The sequence below is a fragment of the Aptenodytes forsteri genome, unplaced genomic scaffold (assembly GCF_000699145.1).
Source record: "Aptenodytes forsteri isolate BGI_AS27 unplaced genomic scaffold, ASM69914v1 Scaffold486, whole genome shotgun sequence".
NCBI classification, from domain to species: Eukaryota; Metazoa; Chordata; class Aves; order Sphenisciformes; family Spheniscidae; genus Aptenodytes; species Aptenodytes forsteri.
The window spans coordinates 209,974-229,241 of NW_008795717.1; the positions used below are offsets into that span (position 1 = coordinate 209,974).

Genomic DNA, 19,268 nt, shown 5'->3' on the forward strand with positions numbered 1-19,268 from the left:
TAAGTTTTTCAAGAGGGAGACACTCAGGTCTGTAGCTTGTCAGATGTTTTATTTAGCCTCATTGAGTGGTTAGAACATGATGCTTTGTGTTGTGAAAGATCTACAAAATTTCATGTTATTTTTCTCTCCCACAAAGTACATTATTTCCATAAAAATAGTTTTGGAATATGTGTTGGCTGCATACTGGTTGATGGGATTTGATTGTATACTTAGCATTGTTAATAAAAAGAGACTTGTATTATCTTACCTGATAAAACAAGAGCAGAGGGACCAGTACAGGGAATTAAGTCTCAACAGTATTCAGAGAACAAGAGGAAATACTGTTTCCTGCAACAGGTAGTTGACTTCAGAAGTCCATTCAGAGACTGCAGGAAGATTTTTATGTGCTCTAAGTTAAAGTATTCTATGTAGTATGCATTACAAAATGTTGTAAATAACTGAATCTTGTCATTTAGAACAAGGGACTACTTTTGACAGTCAGATTCAAGAGCATCCTTAATGCATGCACAGTAAGCCCAGCATTTTGAATTTGCTGCCTACGTGCAAATTCTGCATCTGGCTTCAAGAAGATATGCCAGCTTCCTCATGCTGGCTTAAGAATGTGGCAACCCCTTATACTTTGTCACCCCTTTTTAAAATTGGGTTTATTACTCTTTTATCTAAAATATTACTCTCTAGATTTCTAACCAGTGGGCCAATTAATGCAATTTTTTAGTTAGTTTATTCTTATATTACAAATAAAAACTAAATTTTCTGGCAGTTTGCCAGGTAAAAAATTTAGAAGAATGAATTTAACCATGATAATTGACTGTGCAATTGTCAAATAACTGAAAAGGTCTTCAGTCAATTCTTAGGCACCCCAGAATGCTTTAATGTCAGTGTTGTTTTTATAATTATGGAAATATTTTAATATAAAGGAAAATCCTAAGTGAATATCCATATACAATGTCTGAAATTTGAATTGCGTATTGTTAAAGGTCTGTCTCTAGCACTGTTTTTGAAGATCATTAGAATAACAGCAAGAAAAGTGTGACATAATTCTAAGAAATGTAAATAGATTTGAAATACCATAGGTGGTCTTTAGACTTTCAGGTGTAACAAGTGAATTATATGGTTTTGTTATTGGTCAGATTATTAGGCTGGTTTTGTAGTCACTATTTATGCCCTTGACTTGTACATTTTTGAAAACATATTATGCACAAACTTGATTAGAGTGGCACAAAGTTTATATTTTGTTACATCAATTAACTTCTACTTCTGTAATATGAATACATCCCATAAATAGGGAAAGCACAAACAAAATCAGTCTCACACATAAATTTCTGGAACAGGACTTCCTTTTTCTTTGCTTTTTCTTTTGTAAACTTTTCAGTGAATATATCTGCTGGAAATTTTTTTTTCCCCAATATAGAGAATTTCATTCAACCCTTACAATTACAGGGTGACATAATTGAAGTGAAAAAGTGTTTCAGGAGATGGGAGACCATGACCAAGAAGAGTGGACCTGTGCCTTTATTTTCTCTAACATAAGATCACTCTCATGGCATAAACAAAGATTGCTCTTAGACAATTAAGGCTATGCCTTGGATAGGGGAGACAAAATGAAGTAAATGTAGGCAGCTCCTCTCCATTCTCTTCTCTGCTTTCAAGCAGGACTCCAGCAGATAGAGAATTTGCTTCTTTACATCTGACGTAAATATACTGATCCATTGAAGAAAAATTGCTACATTAAATTGAGATTACCTACCTCATTGCCTTATGAACCCCATATGCATTGTAGAGATGCTCTTTGAAATTTGAAATAATGTTTTTCTAAGTTAGCTCTATTCATTAGAGGGAATGCTGAGGTTTTCATATTGTTTATGGACATGGCTTTAATTAACTTGCCAGGTATGTCCTTAACAAGATCCTCAGCTTGAAAACAGAAAAATATCTTGACAAAAAAAAAAAAAGTCTTTATGTATCTGTGATATCTACAGTTCAGAAATAAATGAATATAACAGAGCCAATAAGGGTCCACTAATCATTTGGGTTTTGTCTGACTATACTGGTACAATCTAGTCCTGGTTTTCTGTGTTATTTTTTTGTAAAATTAGAATTTGTAGGTATTTCTCTTTCAAACATGAACAAGAGGTCAAAGCTTTCTATTTGGCAATTGCCATTTAAAGAATTAAATTTTTTCTATTGCATTTTGCTTTGCTAATAGTACTACCTCACTTCTGGCTTAAGAAAAATTAATGAATTAAAATTCTTACTTTTAGAGAAATGTGGTTTCCTCAGCGCACATTAAAATGCAAAAATTTATTGAAAGCCAGTGATCTAGTTTCCTTTTTTGTAGAAAATAGCTTTGCTAGTTCCATCTTCATTCTTGTTATTGGGATTAATAGCTGCACAAAATATCTTCTTTAGCATTCTCTCTGCCATACCAGAATAGAGAACTGCTCTTGCTACAAGAGCTAGATGTCATATCAAGAAAGGCATTTATGACAGCTCATGAGTGAAAGTATGGCAAAATTTCAAGTTACATCAGGAAGGAGAGTGCATTATTGCAATAATCTGATCAAGGTATACATGAATAACTTCGATGAATCACATCTTAGATATTTACAATAAAATTAATTTTAAAAAATTCATTAAGAAATGTTACTATATTTGTACTTTAAACACAATTTATCTTTGTTTACCCACTGCTGAATCTTAAATTAGATCCATTATTAGTTCATACATACAAAATAGAAGCAAAATTGTACTTAATCCTACAGCTTCTCTGTGCATGGTGCTTACCTTGTGACTTCTGTCAAATAAAATTATCCCTGCATATTAACGTTTTGCACTTATTCTTTTGTTCTCTACTAATAAGTTCAGTTCAAGCACTAAGTTCATTTACAAAGAACTATGTAACATTCAGGAGAGTGGTAAAAACTGGGGTTTTGAATGGCATCTCATTTCATATTACAGATTTTGGCTTAAACCTTATCTAATCAACTCATCAAAATTGTAATACTTTTTGTTGATCTTTATTATGGTTAAATGCTTCACAGTTCTGCATTTATCAGAGAGAGAATAAATAAAATCCAAAATGTCTATTAGGAAGGCACTAAGAAATTGAATGATAAAATCACAGCTGTTTTCCAGATAATGTTATATATATTTCTATATTCTAAAAATTGAGTAATTCAGAAATAATTTCCATCCTTCCCCATTTGGAACTTAAAGTTCTTTGCTTTTTGTTTCAAGACAAGTCTTTATGTTTCAATTTTAAATGCCCATCTCTGAATTTTTCCCTTTCTTCTTCTTCCAAAAAATAGGGAGATATTTCACCCTGCCTTGTGGTAGAGATGTGCAATCCTTTATGAAACAAACTAGATCAAGTCAGAGAGCTATGAATGTCATTTTCCTTTTGATTTGTTATGGTTTAGACTCATGTACGTAATCTACATTTGCATTTTCCAAAGTCAGTCTTTTCATTATTTCTCTATAATTACATCCATTTAAGCAAAGGGTTTTTTCCATTTTCTTCTGTACCATACCTTGGACTGTATGGCATCAAAACTGGCTTGATTAGATAGAACTGTGAGATTTCTTTTCTAGACAACCACTGTTTTCTTTTTAAATCCAGTAGGAAGCTGCTCACCAGCATACAATGTTTAGTATTTATGTGTTTGGGTTTTACTACTTAAATCAGTTTGTTTGAGAAGCCAGACATTAGTTTGTATTCTGTTACACTAGTAATAACACTTAGTGCAACTGCTCTCTAGGTTCAGCTCCCAAAGCAGTCTAACTCTTCAGAGTCAGCTTCAGTAATAGAATCTGGAAAATTAGTCTAGAGTCTGAAATAGTAATAAATCAAAGTAGGTCAAAGCTTCTATTACATTGCTGTTATCGCATTTGGAGTAATCACTGATGTAAAATGCTATACGTGTGATCTAATTTACATGTACCTCTAGTGGCCAGTGTCTCTTTAAACACATGGAAAATCAAATTAGATATACACAGCAGTGTCAATATCAGTAACGTATAGTTCAAATGTTAGTGGGTTCCCATCAGTGCTCCCTACATTACCTTCCTGGTTTTCCAGTTTCTCAAATGCAGTTTTGCAACATGGAAACAAGTTTTCTTGCTAAGGTAATTACCATGAAGTTTTTCAGTTAAGAGCTGGAGGAAAGAATGTCCTTATTCGCAGTATTTTCTATATCCCTTTCTTTTCTGTGAATTTCCAGGATTCAGTGCTGCTAAAAGACCAGCCAAATTAATATTCTGTTCTCAGGCACATAACTGCTGTGGGGAGCCTGGTAGTTGTTGTGCTGGACCTTGCAATCCAGACTGCCAAATTCAAGACAGCACTAAATGAATCTTATCCTTTTAAGCCTTTGAGGCTCAAAGCAAAATCCTAAATGCAAATCCTCTTCCTGCATTTGTATTTCTGACGACTTTCAAAAATAGTTTCTAACTTGGGTTTGACAGTATAGTTCTCAGTGCAGCGTTTGCTCGGTTCCAGCCTCTCCTTTCCATAGCTTATGAACCCTCTGAAATCATCATGTTATTCATCCATGATTTCACTTTAAGAATTCTCCTCAGAGGAATATAGTCTGTTTCTGCCTCAACTCAAAGGCAGAAACCTAGCTCTTCATACAGTGAGTTCACTGTACTGATATTTACTGCTCAGATGGATTAATGGACTGAAGCTTTATTTTCCTTACAGTTGTTGCTCCTTAGTTGGAATCTTAACTTAAAAGAGCTTTATTCATTTTTATACTTGAAAGTATACAAGTCTGAGGTTTTGGCTGAATACTGTATACATCAGTGACTATAATATACAACATATATAGGATTATCATTACCTGTGTTTACTAGTTTTTGCTCTTGTACTTGAAGCCCTTCAAGTTTGATGTTCCTAGCTCAAATAAAAATGTTAAGCTTAACTAAAATCAACTACTTCAGAGTTACGCCAGTGCAGAAATTCTGATCGGACCACAGGGGGAAATGTATGTTTTGTTCCTGCTCATATAGTTAAAAAAGTAGTCCAACCATTGACTTTAGAATGATAATAACGATAAAAATATCCAACCAAAATTGCTGGCAAACGCCAATGGAAAAAGCTGAAAATTAACTTTAAAGATGCTTTAAAAACATAAGAAATTGAGTGATGGCCTTTTGTTGACTCTTTAGGCCTGAAGATTCACTGGTCAGCTGATTGGTGGCTTTTGAAGCTTATCATGGTTTTGGTTTTGTTGTTACTTTTTTCACATGTTCATGTTCTTTTAACACAGAAATGCAAGGAATGTTACCTGTGTAGTCAGCTTCCAGGAAGATAAGATTGTAAGCATGAAATACAGTTGTAGGCTTTGTTAGCAATTACAAGTAAGGTCAATGGAGAGATGCTTTGTTACAGACCATGGGTCAAAGGGATGGAGGCCCATAGGCCTCGGACCAGGTAGGAACAAAAGCAGCAGAAGCTAAAAGTTCCAAACAGGCCTCTGTCCGTTCCCCACCAACATTTATTCAGATATTGACAATAACTAGATATTAAGAAAGCTGAATTGTGTTTCTCAGTTGTAGAAGATGGGGCGAGTGGTGACTACAGCTATCCTGCTTTCAGTTCAGGAGACATAGGTGTCTGCTGGAACAGAAAACACAACGCTGTAGCAAAAGGCCCTGAATGTGGGTACTGAGGAAGACTATATTGCATTTTCTGTCTCCATATTAATGCAAACTTCATGTTTCATGCTGGAAAAAACTTCTTACACCATTTTCAGGGGTACTCATTTTCTGTGTGTCCTTCTTGAGACACACACTGAGTCATGTTCACGTATGCTGAGCACTCCAAATGCAGTTGAAATAAATGGCAGCTGAGGGGCTTTGCATTCTGTCATCCAGCTGTAGGCATGTCAAGTTAAATTTAGTCCAGATGTCTCTGGGTCTCAGTTTCCCATTGGTAAAATCAAGTCATCCCTCTGCTTCACAAAGATTTTTATAAAAATAAATTCCTTCATGTGTATTAGGACGTTTTCTATTGTAGAACCGAGCACAACAGAGAAATCTATAAAGTACTAAATAATTCCCTATTCAGAAGAGAGTTTGGGTAATGTTTAGCAAGTAAAACACGAAACTAGTTTTTGAACAGGGAGATTAAAATGAAATAGCCTTATCTTGTCTCATGCAGAAGCCCTGCTGAAAATAATTAGGATGAAATCATAATGCCTACATGTCAAAGGAAAAATAAGAGTCGCACACATAACATTGATCTGGTATTTCCTAAATGTTGTGTTTCACTTCAACTTGCCAATTTTGCTTGACTACATTTGAATGAAGTATTTATTTTAAAATTTGGATTTTGAGGGTCACGCCATTCAAGAAAAATAGTTTCAATTTTTTGCAGTAATGTGGAAATTTTGTATTAATGCTGCATTGAAATTGGCTGTTGCTGGGTCAAGAAATAGAAATATGAAAATAGTTGAAATTTCATTTAAAAGCAAAATACTTGTAATAGAAATGAAACTTTTTAAAATGTCAACCATATTAGTGTATGTCAAGGGTTGGAGAGTAATTTATGGTGTGCTTGAGGACAAGAATTTCTATACATCACATGTATTTTTAGTCGATCTGATTGACAGCAGCTTAAAAAGCTGGTTGAACTGGAATGGACAAGGAGTTTCAAAAGTCTTAATGCTGGTCAGATAGGATATAACTCAGACATCTAGCGTATACTCTAAGGCCAAGTGATTCATCAATCACATTGCCAGCATGTGAGATTGTATGAAAACAGGAAAATAAATCCCATCTCTGTGGCAAACAACAAGGACAACAGGAATCTCTTTCTCTTGTATCTCTTTGGAAAGAAAATTTATTCTCTCTGCCTTTATTTACACTTACTTCTCAAACTGGAGAATATTTCCAGGGCATTTGGGGAAATGTTTAAGATTTTCATTCAAACAAATAAAAGACCTTGTTCACAGCTAATAATACAAGTAGTAGAACTTTTGATTTTTCCAAGTGCAGTGTTCCTAGAGATTTCTTGTGTCTTACAAATCTTACTTGGATTCTGTTAGCACAGGTTAGAAATATCTGTTGGAGGTTGTGCACAAATTATTTGTTGCTGGCGCAACTTGAGGCCATTTCCTCTCATCCTATCGCTAGTTACTTGGGAGAAGAGACCGACACCCACCCCACTACAACCTCCTTTCAGGTAGTTGTAGAGAGCGATGAGGTCTCCCCTCAGCCTCCTTTTCTCCAGGCTAAACAACCCCAGTTCCCTCAGCCGCTCCTCATAAGACTTGTTCTCCAGACCCCTCACCAGCCTCGTTGCCCTTCTCTGGACACGCTCCAGCACCTCAACGTCCTTCTTGTAGTGAGGGGCCCAAAACTGAACACAGTATTCGAGGTGACTAGGAAAAACCTCAGAAAAGAGAACTCAATAATATATGTATGAAAACATAAAGGCATATTCAAGATTTGAAGACGACTTTTGTTCAGTGTCCAGTCTACCAAGCATAACACTTAATAAGTGGTAAAAATCTGCTCCTAAGACGATTTTGGCTTCAAATGATTTTTTGCTTATTTCTTCCCACTGACTCGACATGAGTAATTCCGTGTGTAGAATACTACCTTATACATATTTAAATTTTGGTGAGATGAATCCCACCCATAGTGCTGCTCCTTTTTAAAAATGTGTTTATGAGTAATGTCTGCTGCTACCAAATTCTTTGAGCTCACTTTCATTTCCCTTTCAGAGGTGTTCTCAGTATAACAAGAAAAAAATATTCTGTAGTTTTGAACTGACTTTAGTCCTAATTCAGATGGCCATAAAGCATACTCGCAAGACTTTGCATATTCAGCTCAGTGTAAAAGTGCTGTTTGAATAGGAAGGCATTCCTGAAACAGGAAGATTGCATCTTGTAATAGGATTATTTAATCCTCAAATATTTTGTTAAACGTTTTCTGAAGTACGCAATTCCAGATATGCTTTTCCTGTGAATTTTTTTAACAACCTCATTTTATATTTCATATTAATTCAATCAAAGTAATTGTCTCAGTTCTTCAGATTAGATTTAAAACTTTTTTTTAATGAAATGAACCAATGTATTTCATTACATTTTTCAGTTTGCTCCTAGTTTAACCTCATGTATATTGCTTAGAATAACAGGCCAAAATCAATTTTTACCATATTATTACACCAGTTTGAGACATTGTTACTCATGGTGTAGTTTTATTTTATATATTTATTTACAGATACTGATTAATGTATGTTGCACTCTTGGGGGGAAAGGTATTTTAGGCAGGAGACACCATGCGAACCTGTACAGTTATAAATCAGATCACGTGTGATTTGAAATCTATTTAAAGCAGGCAAGTATTTGAGAGACCATTCAAATGTACAAATACACAGAGTATATTGTACAGAACTCAGATCATGTAATTACTAGTAAATCACAGGTAGATAAAAGCAGCAGCAGTATACTTTCCCACATCACACAGAATAAATTGTCTTCATAAAACTGCTGAAGTTTGAAGGAGAGGTTATATGAGTTACACACTGTCTCACCGACAGTAAGTTGTAGTAGGTGCAATACCTCATAAACCGGCCTGCCTGGTGTTTATGAGACAGTTAGAGGAATAGAGTTCTCGGATTGCTAATGGCTGCTGTGCTTTGCATACCCTGCTTCCTTCATTACAGCTTGGCGAACTCATTCCCTTTGCTGTACCTTAGTCCTCTGTGTCTGTGTGTATGTTTGGGTTTCTGCTGGTGGTTCCACGTTCTGCATGCTTTCCTGAAAGCGGAGCAATGTGCTTTCCCATAACTGACAAAGATTATGGGTTAGCCTCCTACAGGCTCTGTGTTCCTGAGAAACGGGCTCTTTCTGTTGGTGATAACTCATGTTTTGATGTCGTTGTTCTGAATTGTTCTTCATGTTGTAAAATTGAGTTGAAACGTACTCCCATAAGAGTTAGCTTTTCATATTGGGCTGGAAACTCTTCATCTTTGTGTAGCAATTTGTTTTATTATAACCAATGGCTTTTAATTGTACCTCCCATAATGAAGAGCTGACTTAATACTCTGTGCTAATCTTGTTATGACTTTAAAAAGGTAAGTAATTTCTCTAACCATTCCTAACAGTCGTGGTAAAGTGTTAAAGGGTTTTTCAATTTTCTTTTTTTTCTTTATTTTTCACATGAATTTTTCACTTGTAGCATGAACTCTACTTTGTGTCTTTTTCTATTTTTCTTGTAAAAAAATTTTTTGTGGACCGATTTTTATTTGCAGCAAAACATATAATGTAGATTTCAATAAATCCAATTTAGTACAGACATTGATTTCATTTTTCCGACCAATCATGATTGATAGACAGAAATTGTCAGCAGGACTCTTTATTTTACCATTCCCGTAATTTATTTTTGAGTACTTCATTTCACATTCTATTTACTACTTCAGCCAATGGGAGAAAGCTTACTCAGCATTCCAGCATGATGAAATTATATCTTAAAGAACATAAAATCCAGTTTGCTTAAAAAACAGAGTAATGTGAATTGAATGCTTTGGGTTTGGTTACATTCTGCCTGAACTACGCAGGGGAATGGTACTGGCTGGTAGCCCACTGTATCTTCTGCCAAGGTACACTGTGAGCCAAGAGGCTGTAGAATGGACAAACAATAAATCTATACTTTCCCTGTGAAAGGAGAAACAGCCATAGGTTGTTATTTCTGTAACTACCTGTGAATGAGAAGAATTATAGTAAATAATACTACTAATCACTCGCCCCAGTCAGTCGTGGTACTATAAGCAATGTAATACGGATTCTTTACTTAGCAGTAGCTGTGAAAAGAATACAGATTTTTCATAAATGTTACAAATAACAAAGTAGTAAAACATACAAATAATGAATATGATAAAAGGCACTTAAAGCACATGACCCCATTTATACAAAGTTCCGTTGCTGCTAAAACTGTATGTGTTAGAAAACTGGTGGGTTTTATTCAAAATCATATTTTACTGCAGTTTTGTTTAAAAATCACATTTAGGGTATCAATGTGCAATTCATATTAAACAAACAGAAGTATTATGTACTAACTAATTTTGATGTCAGTTATGTTAAAACGTGGTTTGTATTCTGCAGCTGTGAGCATAGGTTGGGAAATGATCAAGTCTAGCTGATCAAGACTTTTATTTTATTATCATGGATTCCTCTTCCACAGCTGCTTTTAAAATTTGTGGGAAGCAAATTATTTCTCATACTGCATATGTTGCCCATCAGGTGAGTGATAACATGAAAGCTGTAGGCTGGGTGTAAGAAATCAAAAAGTAAATTTAAAGTCCTCTGTGTGCACAGAATTAAAAAAATGACCTGTAAGAGGCTGCGTGTGAAGCCAGCTGTCTTTTGTTACCATTGTCATTTGGACACTGTAAGAGCAAAACTTTGTCAGCACGTTTTTTTATATTAGAAGATTTGATCTGCAAATCTCAGCTGCTCTGTTCATTATAAATCTCTTGTTTTTGTCCATACACTAGCTCCACTATAGGTTGGAAGGGCTTAAAGATGAACTGAGGAGGAATAGAGGCTACAACTCGAGAGTAACTATTACTGCTCAAAGGAGCTGTTTTCCATTCGCAAACATTGCTTTGCGCTATGGGTTTGGGCTCCTTCTGTTCCTCCACTTTGTTGAAGACTCTCTCTTGACTTCCATTTTACTTCTCTAGCACTGTCTTTGTCCGCTAACATTTTTCCTCCTTCTCTAGTAGCTTTTATCTGTGTCCTTTGGATCACATATTTTACTTAGTTTGTTTTAATAGATTGTTTCAAATGTTTGTGTTTTGTATTTTTGGTTTTTTGCCTTTTTCTTTAGGACTATGTTACCTCACTGAGTTTCATTCCACAGTTTGCTGAATCGCTTGGTTATTTTGCAGCAGGTCCATTCCTCGTTTTCTCTTTTCATATGGTTTTCAGTGAGAAATAAGAGAGCCTCTTCCATTTTAAACAGTAGTCTTACACACATAGGCCCATGTCTCCTTTTGCACACACCATCTTCTGCCTTGCCACGTCCATCCTGCTTCTCTCTCTCTCTCAGTCTGTGCCTCTCTCTCTTTTGTGCTTTCTTTCCTACCATTATACCATCTTTTTGGTCCAGAATTGTCCTTTCGTAAATTATAGGTAAATATTTACTTCTTCCAAAGAGAGTTTATGTCATGCCTTTGAAATCTGGTAAAACAACTCTGGGCCAAATTTGGACATCATTAATATTTTGTTTGCAGTTTTCTTGTATAGTATTTTTGGTGGGAAGGAGGGAGGGTTTGGGTTTTTTCGGTTTGTTTTTTTTAAACAACAGTTTTTTTCAGGGAAGGACACCATAACCCACTCTAAGTTGCAACATTACTTTCCATAAGTTATTCCATTACAATAAGTAGACTGTGTTGCGCTGTAGAATCCAATTTTTGTATGTGAATATACATTTGGGGCAAGCTGCTGTGGAACAGAAGAAAGAGGTTTAGAAGCTGGGGCACATTTGGTTTCAGCCTTAAATGGTTGTTCCTTTCTGAAGACAGCTTTTTGGGGGTTGAGCATGTACCATTCTTCATCAATTGTTAGATCATACATATTCATTTTCTAGGCAATTTTTCTGTAACTGCAAATTGAAACTGTAGTCTGAAAGATAATCTGGATTCACTCCTTTGCTTTTTCAGCAGAGACAAATGTTCTGCAATGAAATTAAACCCTTCAGCGTCACCTGTGCTATTCCACTTCTTTCACCACGTGTACACGGTTTTACTTTATTAGTACTCTCGCTGAAATTTAGCAATACATTTGTCAATAAAGTAAAAAAAGAGAAGGATTCCATTCATACTCTCTCTGAGGTTTGTCTTCCTGTGAAGTTTACTTTAGCTGGGGTTTTGTCCACGCAAAAAGCTTTTTATTCAAGTGTTACCAGTTCAGTCAGCTGACCTGCCAGAAAATAGACTGCTGTTCAAATTAGTTCATCTAAAAACTTGCAACTTCAGTGTTGTTATACAATGTGCTATCTTTCCAAACCTGAGAAGAATTAACAAGAGCTGATGCTTCAGTATAGATAAAGTTTAAACTGTGTTGTGTTTACAGGACTGATACTCTTCAAAAAACAATTCTTTTTTAAATCTGCATGGTAAACAGATGGAACTCTAAATATCCAGTGTTACTAGAATATTAGACCAATGTGAATCCTCCAGTTTCCCTGGAGTCAGACAAATGTATCTGGAATAGCACAGTGGCAGCTAAGCATCTAGGAAGAGGATTTGTTGAGAAACCAGTTGTCATTCTCACTTTTTAAGGTAGAATTGCACTGAAAGTTCATACTGAACATAGCATTTCTTTTAACCAAACAGAAACAACTGAGTAAATTTATCTGGCTCCAGCCAGGAGCTGTTTATACAATTGTGAGTTGCTTATACAATTGTGAAGAAGTCTTATTAAATATCTTCAGAATCAACACAATCTAAATTGAGTATTTTAAACTCTTTCTATAATACCTGAAAATATCAATAATAGAATTTTAAAGCAGGTCATGATATGTTAGTATTTTGTCTAATCATAAAACAGGACCTAGATTCAGAGTTACTGTAATTCCAATTATATTAAAAAAATGTGGATTTTCTGTTTAAAACTGGAGCTTAACACGTAATTTTAACCATTGTGTTCTTTGATTTTACTCTATTACTGTCCTTAGGCTGTCTTGTTTCTTGCGGGGGGCATGTAAAATTGCTTGTATCAGATTCTGACCATCAGCTACTACCCTTCTGCTTAAATATACTTATCTCATGTAGAGTATGTAAGAATGTTGCTGAAAATATGTATAGCCTCTGTCTTAGATCCCAGGAGCTTGCCCATTATATCTCTGTATTTTGCATTCTTCTTAACTTCTGTAGCTCATAGACTCTGTGCTCTCTCTGCAGGTCCAGTCTAGGTGCAGCAGCAAGGAGAACATCCTCAGAGCAAGTAAGTACTGAAACCTCATAGCTCTATTGAGAAACTAAGACTGCTCAGAAGACAGCAAATGATAGTCAGATGAGAAGAGAAGGATATAGTTGGGACATAAGTGGGTTTGCAGAAGTTGTTTAATAACTTAAGACAATGAAATTCGGTCCAAAGAGAAAATAAAAATGTAAATAGCTCGTAGTGTTCATGTATTAATGGATAGTTGCCTTTTAATTTTTTCTTCCAAGTTGTTCTTCTAATGACATGGAGGTCTGTGTTGTTTGTGGTGATGTATTGTTGTAAATTATCATGTGTGTGCAAGTTTTATGGGCAAAAAGAATCAACACTGAAAGACAATGAAAATGGAAATTCTCAAGTTGAATATATATGATTTTTATTTTCATACCTGAACATGACATTGAATGTTGGGTTACATAAAACCAAACCAAACAATGCAAAGGTTAAGAATTCAGATTTGATCCAAATGACTTGTTCTTTAATTCGCACAATTCCTTTCCTTTGTTTTATGGGACTCTTTCCTAGTCTAAAATTGTGTGTGTATATATATATATGTATAACAACAGGAATAGGAAGTTGTTTTGGTGATAAGAGAGAAGGCTGTCAGGAATTTTCTACCTTATGCAACCAATTGACTTAGCTGCTTCAAAGCTAGAGGATTATTTTGTCATACAAAATGCTGCTTAATGTAAGTAGTTATTTTCAGAGCCATTTGACAGTAGTGAAAGGTAACTTGGGAAAGTCTGAGGAGTTGTTTAATGTCATATACTTGTAATTAACAAGTACCACTTAGTAATTTTAGGATTTAAAAAATCATTCTTTCTTTGTCTCTGGGTCTGTTTAAACGTATGATACCTCTAAAAGAAGAATTAGCATTTGTTTGTAGGAAGAAACAGGGAGAGAGAAGGGTTAGTAGTTACACATGCATCTTCCTTTCTTCATTAAGGTTATTCATGCTAGTGTTAAAGCTGAAGGGGCTCTATTTTTGAGTATGTATTTTCTTGGCTTCTCTTGCAGAAATAGTGGGTGTTACTTTTGGTGTTGGAGCAAAGTTGTCAGAGATTAGGAGATTTTATCTATTTTCAAAAAAAACTGTGTTGAAGAACGCATTTCTCAGGAGATTTTAACAGAATCTTTGACTTAAGCAAATGATGTGTATTAGACACAGAGTTCCAAAGCTGAAGGTAGTACTCTGGGCACCATTCAAAGCATTCAAAGCCTCTGAATTCATTCATGATTTAAGGGTTAAAGAGGTGCAATGTTAATTTCTGAAGTAGCTAACAGTGAGTTATAGGTAGCAGTAAAACATAAACATTAAAGCACCTAATGGCTGTAGCATAAAGGTTGTTTGCTGCCACACAATTCCCCTAGCTTTCACTGCTGTGACATATTTTTTCCTAACATCTTCCTTCATTTGTTCTAACTATTTCTTTTAAGAAAATAATTTCTTAATTTATACAGTCAGGAAAAAGTTTTTAACATACATTGTGTGGAATCTGCTGGACCTGCAGGAATTACAGTGCTGCTAAGCTGCATTTCTTTCTCTATGCAGAGAGTGGTATGGCAAGTTTGACTTTGTCTCACAAATGCTTTCCTTTCCTTTTCCTCGTTTTTATGAGGTTGCTAACAAAATACAGACATACTAATGGAAAATCTAAGCTTGCTAGGGACATCCCTGTTGTTAAATCCAGGAATGCAGTTTTTCCACTAGTTACACTTTTATCTTACAATAGTTTAATTTGGATCATTTCTGCCTAGTTTGCTTATGAGAAAGTCATGTTTAAGAGTGTGAAAAGTCTTAATATAGTTAAAATGTATCTCATCAGCTGTTTCTCTCTTCCTCAGTATGCCAACTGCTATGTTAAAGAAAGGAATTAAGTCAGTTAGAAATTACTTGTTCTTGACAAATTCGCAGTGCCTGCTTTTATCATGATGTTATCTTCTAAATACATACAAAGAGATTATTCAGATAATTTCTTCCAGAATCTTTCTTGGGACTGGAATTAGGTGGGCAGTTTTATTTGTCTCTACTTCTTCCTGTTAAAGATAGTTACTGTGTTAATGGCAAAAAAATAAACTAATGAACAATCTCCCACATAGAGAGAAAGCATGTGTCAGTGCTGAAATAAGTTTTATATATACAGATTGATTAAGTGACCTTCTCTTCTGAAAGGAAAAACTTAGATTGCATGATTGTTTTACTATTTTTGTAGTTATTTTTTAGTGGAAGACTGCACTTAAAGCAATAATCTAATTTTTTTCCAGAATGTGAAGGCATGTGCAGCAGCAAATGGGATAGTTAGGTAGCTACTGCAAAGCAAAATCACGTCTTTAAAAATTAGTTTCTATTTTTTGTTAATGCTATCTTATTATAATATGTTGCTTTAGGAATATCATTACGTATTACATATAGAACATCATCCACTTTGGATCTCATAAATACCTTCTTGTTCTAGGCAAATCCATTCCAGATATTTCTACAAACGTCATTTTCTTAACCTTTTGGTTTGTATCTGTTACTCTTGTTTATGTATTCCTGCAATAGTTCCTTCTCTTCAGTTGCTTATCTTCATTCTCAAAATCCTTCAAAGCTTGTTGTCCCCTTGTTTACTCTCTCAGTAAGTATCAAGAAATCAAACGTGCTGCTGGCTTCATTTTCAAATAACTTTTATCGTATTTTCTCCCAACCTGTCCCTCATACTTGGGAAAAGTAAGCTTCCTTTAATCTATCCTACTACCTTCACTCAAATTACGCATTTAAACGTCACTTTGCTATGGTGACTACAAAATCTTGACAATGGGTCAGATGCCCACTAGCTGGAAACACTGTCTGCTGTCCTGACTGTCCAGTGATTTCGTTGTGCTTCCCTCTATCCTCCTTTCAAACCTTTTGACTCCCATCTCGCTCTTGGATTGCAAACTCACTGGGACAGTGTCCATTTTTATGTTTTATCTGTGCACTGCACATAGCATATTGAGATGTGTTTGTGGAGAACAGAATGAGGAGTGAATTGTCCTGAGTTCATAGTTCATAGAACTGAGTTAACCTCAGATTATCATCCTCGGTGTAAAATACTGCATCATCTTGAAGGTTTCTGTTTCTGATTAACTGATCCTTTCATGCTCATCAAGACTTCTGGTATGTTCTTCATGACAAGTAAGGATATATACTTTTGTGAACGTTTTCAATTGTAAATTGCATTTTCTTTTAAATCTCTCTTTTGATTGTAGTTGAATACAATGCCTTCCCAGTGTCTGACATAAATGCTCTATAGTCATAACTAAGTAATTTAGTTTACCCCAAAGTGCCAGATTAATTTCAGTAAAGTGGTTTAAATGAACATCACTGCGTACATCTACACATTGTAGCATACATAAACTTGGTGCTCTCTTGTTGCAGGTCACAGTGCTGTTGACATTACCAAGGTAGCAAGAAGACACCGCATGTCTCCATTCCCATTGACATCTATGGACAAGGCCTTCATCACAGTTCTGGAGATGACCCCAGTGCTTGGAACAGAAATCATCAATTACAGAGGTATTTTAAGTTGGATTCTTTGTGAGGATTAGGGTGGTTATTTCCTTATTCTACAACCTTCTTAAGCACTTGCTCTTTTATTAATGTTGTGAGGTGTCTGAGACAGTACCTTCTCCAGGAGAAACTGCTTTAGGAAATGCCAATAATAGGAGCAGAAGTCACCTTTCAAAGTCAGGAGAACGTTGATTGAGCTCAGTGCTGCTCCTTGAAGGAATCTGTAATGGAACTCTAATTAAATATATAAATGAATTTTCTTCTGGTCTGTGTTATATGCAACAAAGCTGAAACATAGAAACCACAGTTTGCCTCAGTGGTTGATTTAACACTGGACTTCTGTAGATGCCAAGTAGCTCCAAGTTGTACTGTGATCGTTCACTCTGTTCTCTTACTGTGGGAGATTCTCACTAAAGCCCCTCTCCAATCTGAGATTAGTGATCAAATCAAGGTGATTATTGACTCCAGGTCACTTTTTTCCATGTCTATATCTTTAACAGTTCGTCTCAGTCTGTTTTTCCAGATCCTACTTGGCCTACTAGTCATTCCAGAATTTGCCTCCTCTTCTCATAAACGCAAGATAATTCCCTTTCTACTCTACCGCTACATTTGATCCTTTTCTGATACTTACTTGCATTTAATGTGTGATTTATTGAAACTTTATAATCAAGGGTAACTGTTTTATACAGCGAGGTTGTCTTAAAAGGCACCAAACAGCAGGCAAAATGTCAGACCTTGTGACTGTGTCTATACTTGTAAATAAATGGGCATAGGTGAAGCCATTTTCTGGCCTTAAAAGGAATGAGCAGGGCACCTCTCATGTTTATTCAGCTAAACTATCCTCCCTCCTGAAATAGTGTGTTCATAATGCCTATTAGGTGTCTCCCTTGCTTCTGCTATCCCTTACACCAAGCCTGGGCATTCTCTGGGAGAGTGTTTGTGGCACAGAACAAAATCATGACAGGAAGCATGCTGACAAGTAATCCTAAAGTAGGTAGGGAAGAGGAAACCTCCTCCAGGGGTTCCTCCAGATTTTCCAAAGGTAAAGTGGTGAGTGAAGAGAGAGTGGAACCATGAGCCTCAAGAGCCAGAGTGTTTAGGACATCAGTGGACTCCAGATAGCAGAGAGGTAAAAATAGTTTCTGAATGGGATATTCTGTCTTCTGGCTTGAAAGTTCAAAGTTTTCCTGCCCTTCACCAAATCTTTGTGCTGCCACAAACATTTGAGATGTCTTCATATTGACATACTGATTTAGCGGACTGTATGTAGAATCACACCTGTGTGTTTAGTCAGTCCAAGTGGAGATCAGCACTCCTCTGTGCCTTGGTAGCAGGAAGCACGTCTCTGAGAAGGTGCTGCATATCCTGCATTCAGAACAGTGACAATACTGGATTAACAAGGAATATGCATATTACACCCTGCACTTTCATAATGGTGTGCAGATTAGAGAAGGCATTAAGGCATAAATGCCCGAGTATAGCTATTAGATCTTTTTGGATAGCTGTCCATTAAATGTGGAGACAGCCCTTTGTGGACAGTATGGTGAGCAACAGTGGTAGGCACATTTAGTCCAAATAGATGCTATATATATGACACTGAACTCCTGAAATAAAGGATAAAAGTCTGGCATGTACCTCCCTGAAAAAGCAGCACAGCATATGTTTATTTTGCTATATAAGGTAGTGTTAAGGTACTGTAGCATTATTATTCTTTTTTACATAAAAATAGTTTTGATTTTTTAAACCTCTAGTGCAAAACTAAGTGAAGAAATAAGTTCTTGAATTTGGGTTGTATTGATTATAGGGGAAAACAAGTATTAAGCTGTTATTTTTCCTTTTTTTGTCCTTGATTCTATAAATATGTCTTATTCTCTTGTCCTTTTATCTTTATTACTATTTTTCTCCATCTCTCTATCTTTTACACTTCTGGATGAAAACTTACATACTGTTTTGTATGTAACAAAAATTAGAAATACACTGTTTGACCTTATTTTGATTAATTGTAATTCAAAAAATATGTTATATTGTAATGTCATCAAACTGTCCCTTGTGATGCCCATAGCTTTCCGATTCTAACACAAAATGGAGAACTACATTAAACTCACTTTCAAAATTTGGGTATTTTCTAAAGCTTAGCTGGTGAAACTGGTGCTGTTCTGTGAAGAATTTTGATTTCTCAGTGTATCGGTACTGGGATAAAGCAGTGAGACAGGTATTGTACTAAAGGTGATGGATTTGCTCCCATTTTGTAAAGATTGCCCTGGTAGCACCTCAGTGTGATATGAAAAGGCAGTTCTATCAAAATAATCAGCTAGTTCAAAATGAATAAGCACTGGAAAAAAATGCCCAAACTCTACAGAAGTTACAGGGCTCCTGGGCCAGATCTTTTGAAACGTGACTTTCACATTGGTAACTGTATTGCTCAGTGCCTGTATAGATCATTTAGCCTCTTCCATATTAAAAAAAAAAAATGGACAGTCTTAAAACATTTTACAGAAGTGCCATAAACCAAAGGCATCTGAAGCATATTTCCCACCTGCCATCATCAATATCTGGTATGAAGCCCCCAGTTAGCCTTTTATTCCAGCTAAATGCAGCTACCTGAACATTGCTCCATGGGTACATAACGTTAAGTTTTTAGACAGAAAGATAATGGTTATTCTTCTGAAACTAAGAAGAGGCAGAAGTTTAATTGATACTAAAAGTACAAAGCAGAGGCAATCCACACTTCACGGGCTTAAACCTCAGAACGGAGCAGCTTTTCTGATCTGGCCCAGGAG

At 35.8% G+C, this 19,268-nt stretch overlaps 1 protein-coding gene across 1 annotated transcript in view; it reads left to right on the forward strand.

The window, feature by feature from the left end:
* Nucleotides 1-19,268, forward strand: part of GPHN (gephyrin) — a gene marked incomplete at its 5' end in the record, with an annotated part of 204,284 nt that overhangs the window by 137,200 nt on the left and 47,816 nt on the right. The window contains 2 exons of the mRNA XM_009283545.1: nt 12,917-12,959; nt 16,357-16,494. Coding sequence (XP_009281820.1) covers nt 12,917-12,959; nt 16,357-16,494 — 181 coding nt within the window. The remainder of the gene's footprint in view (nt 1-12,916; nt 12,960-16,356; nt 16,495-19,268) is intronic.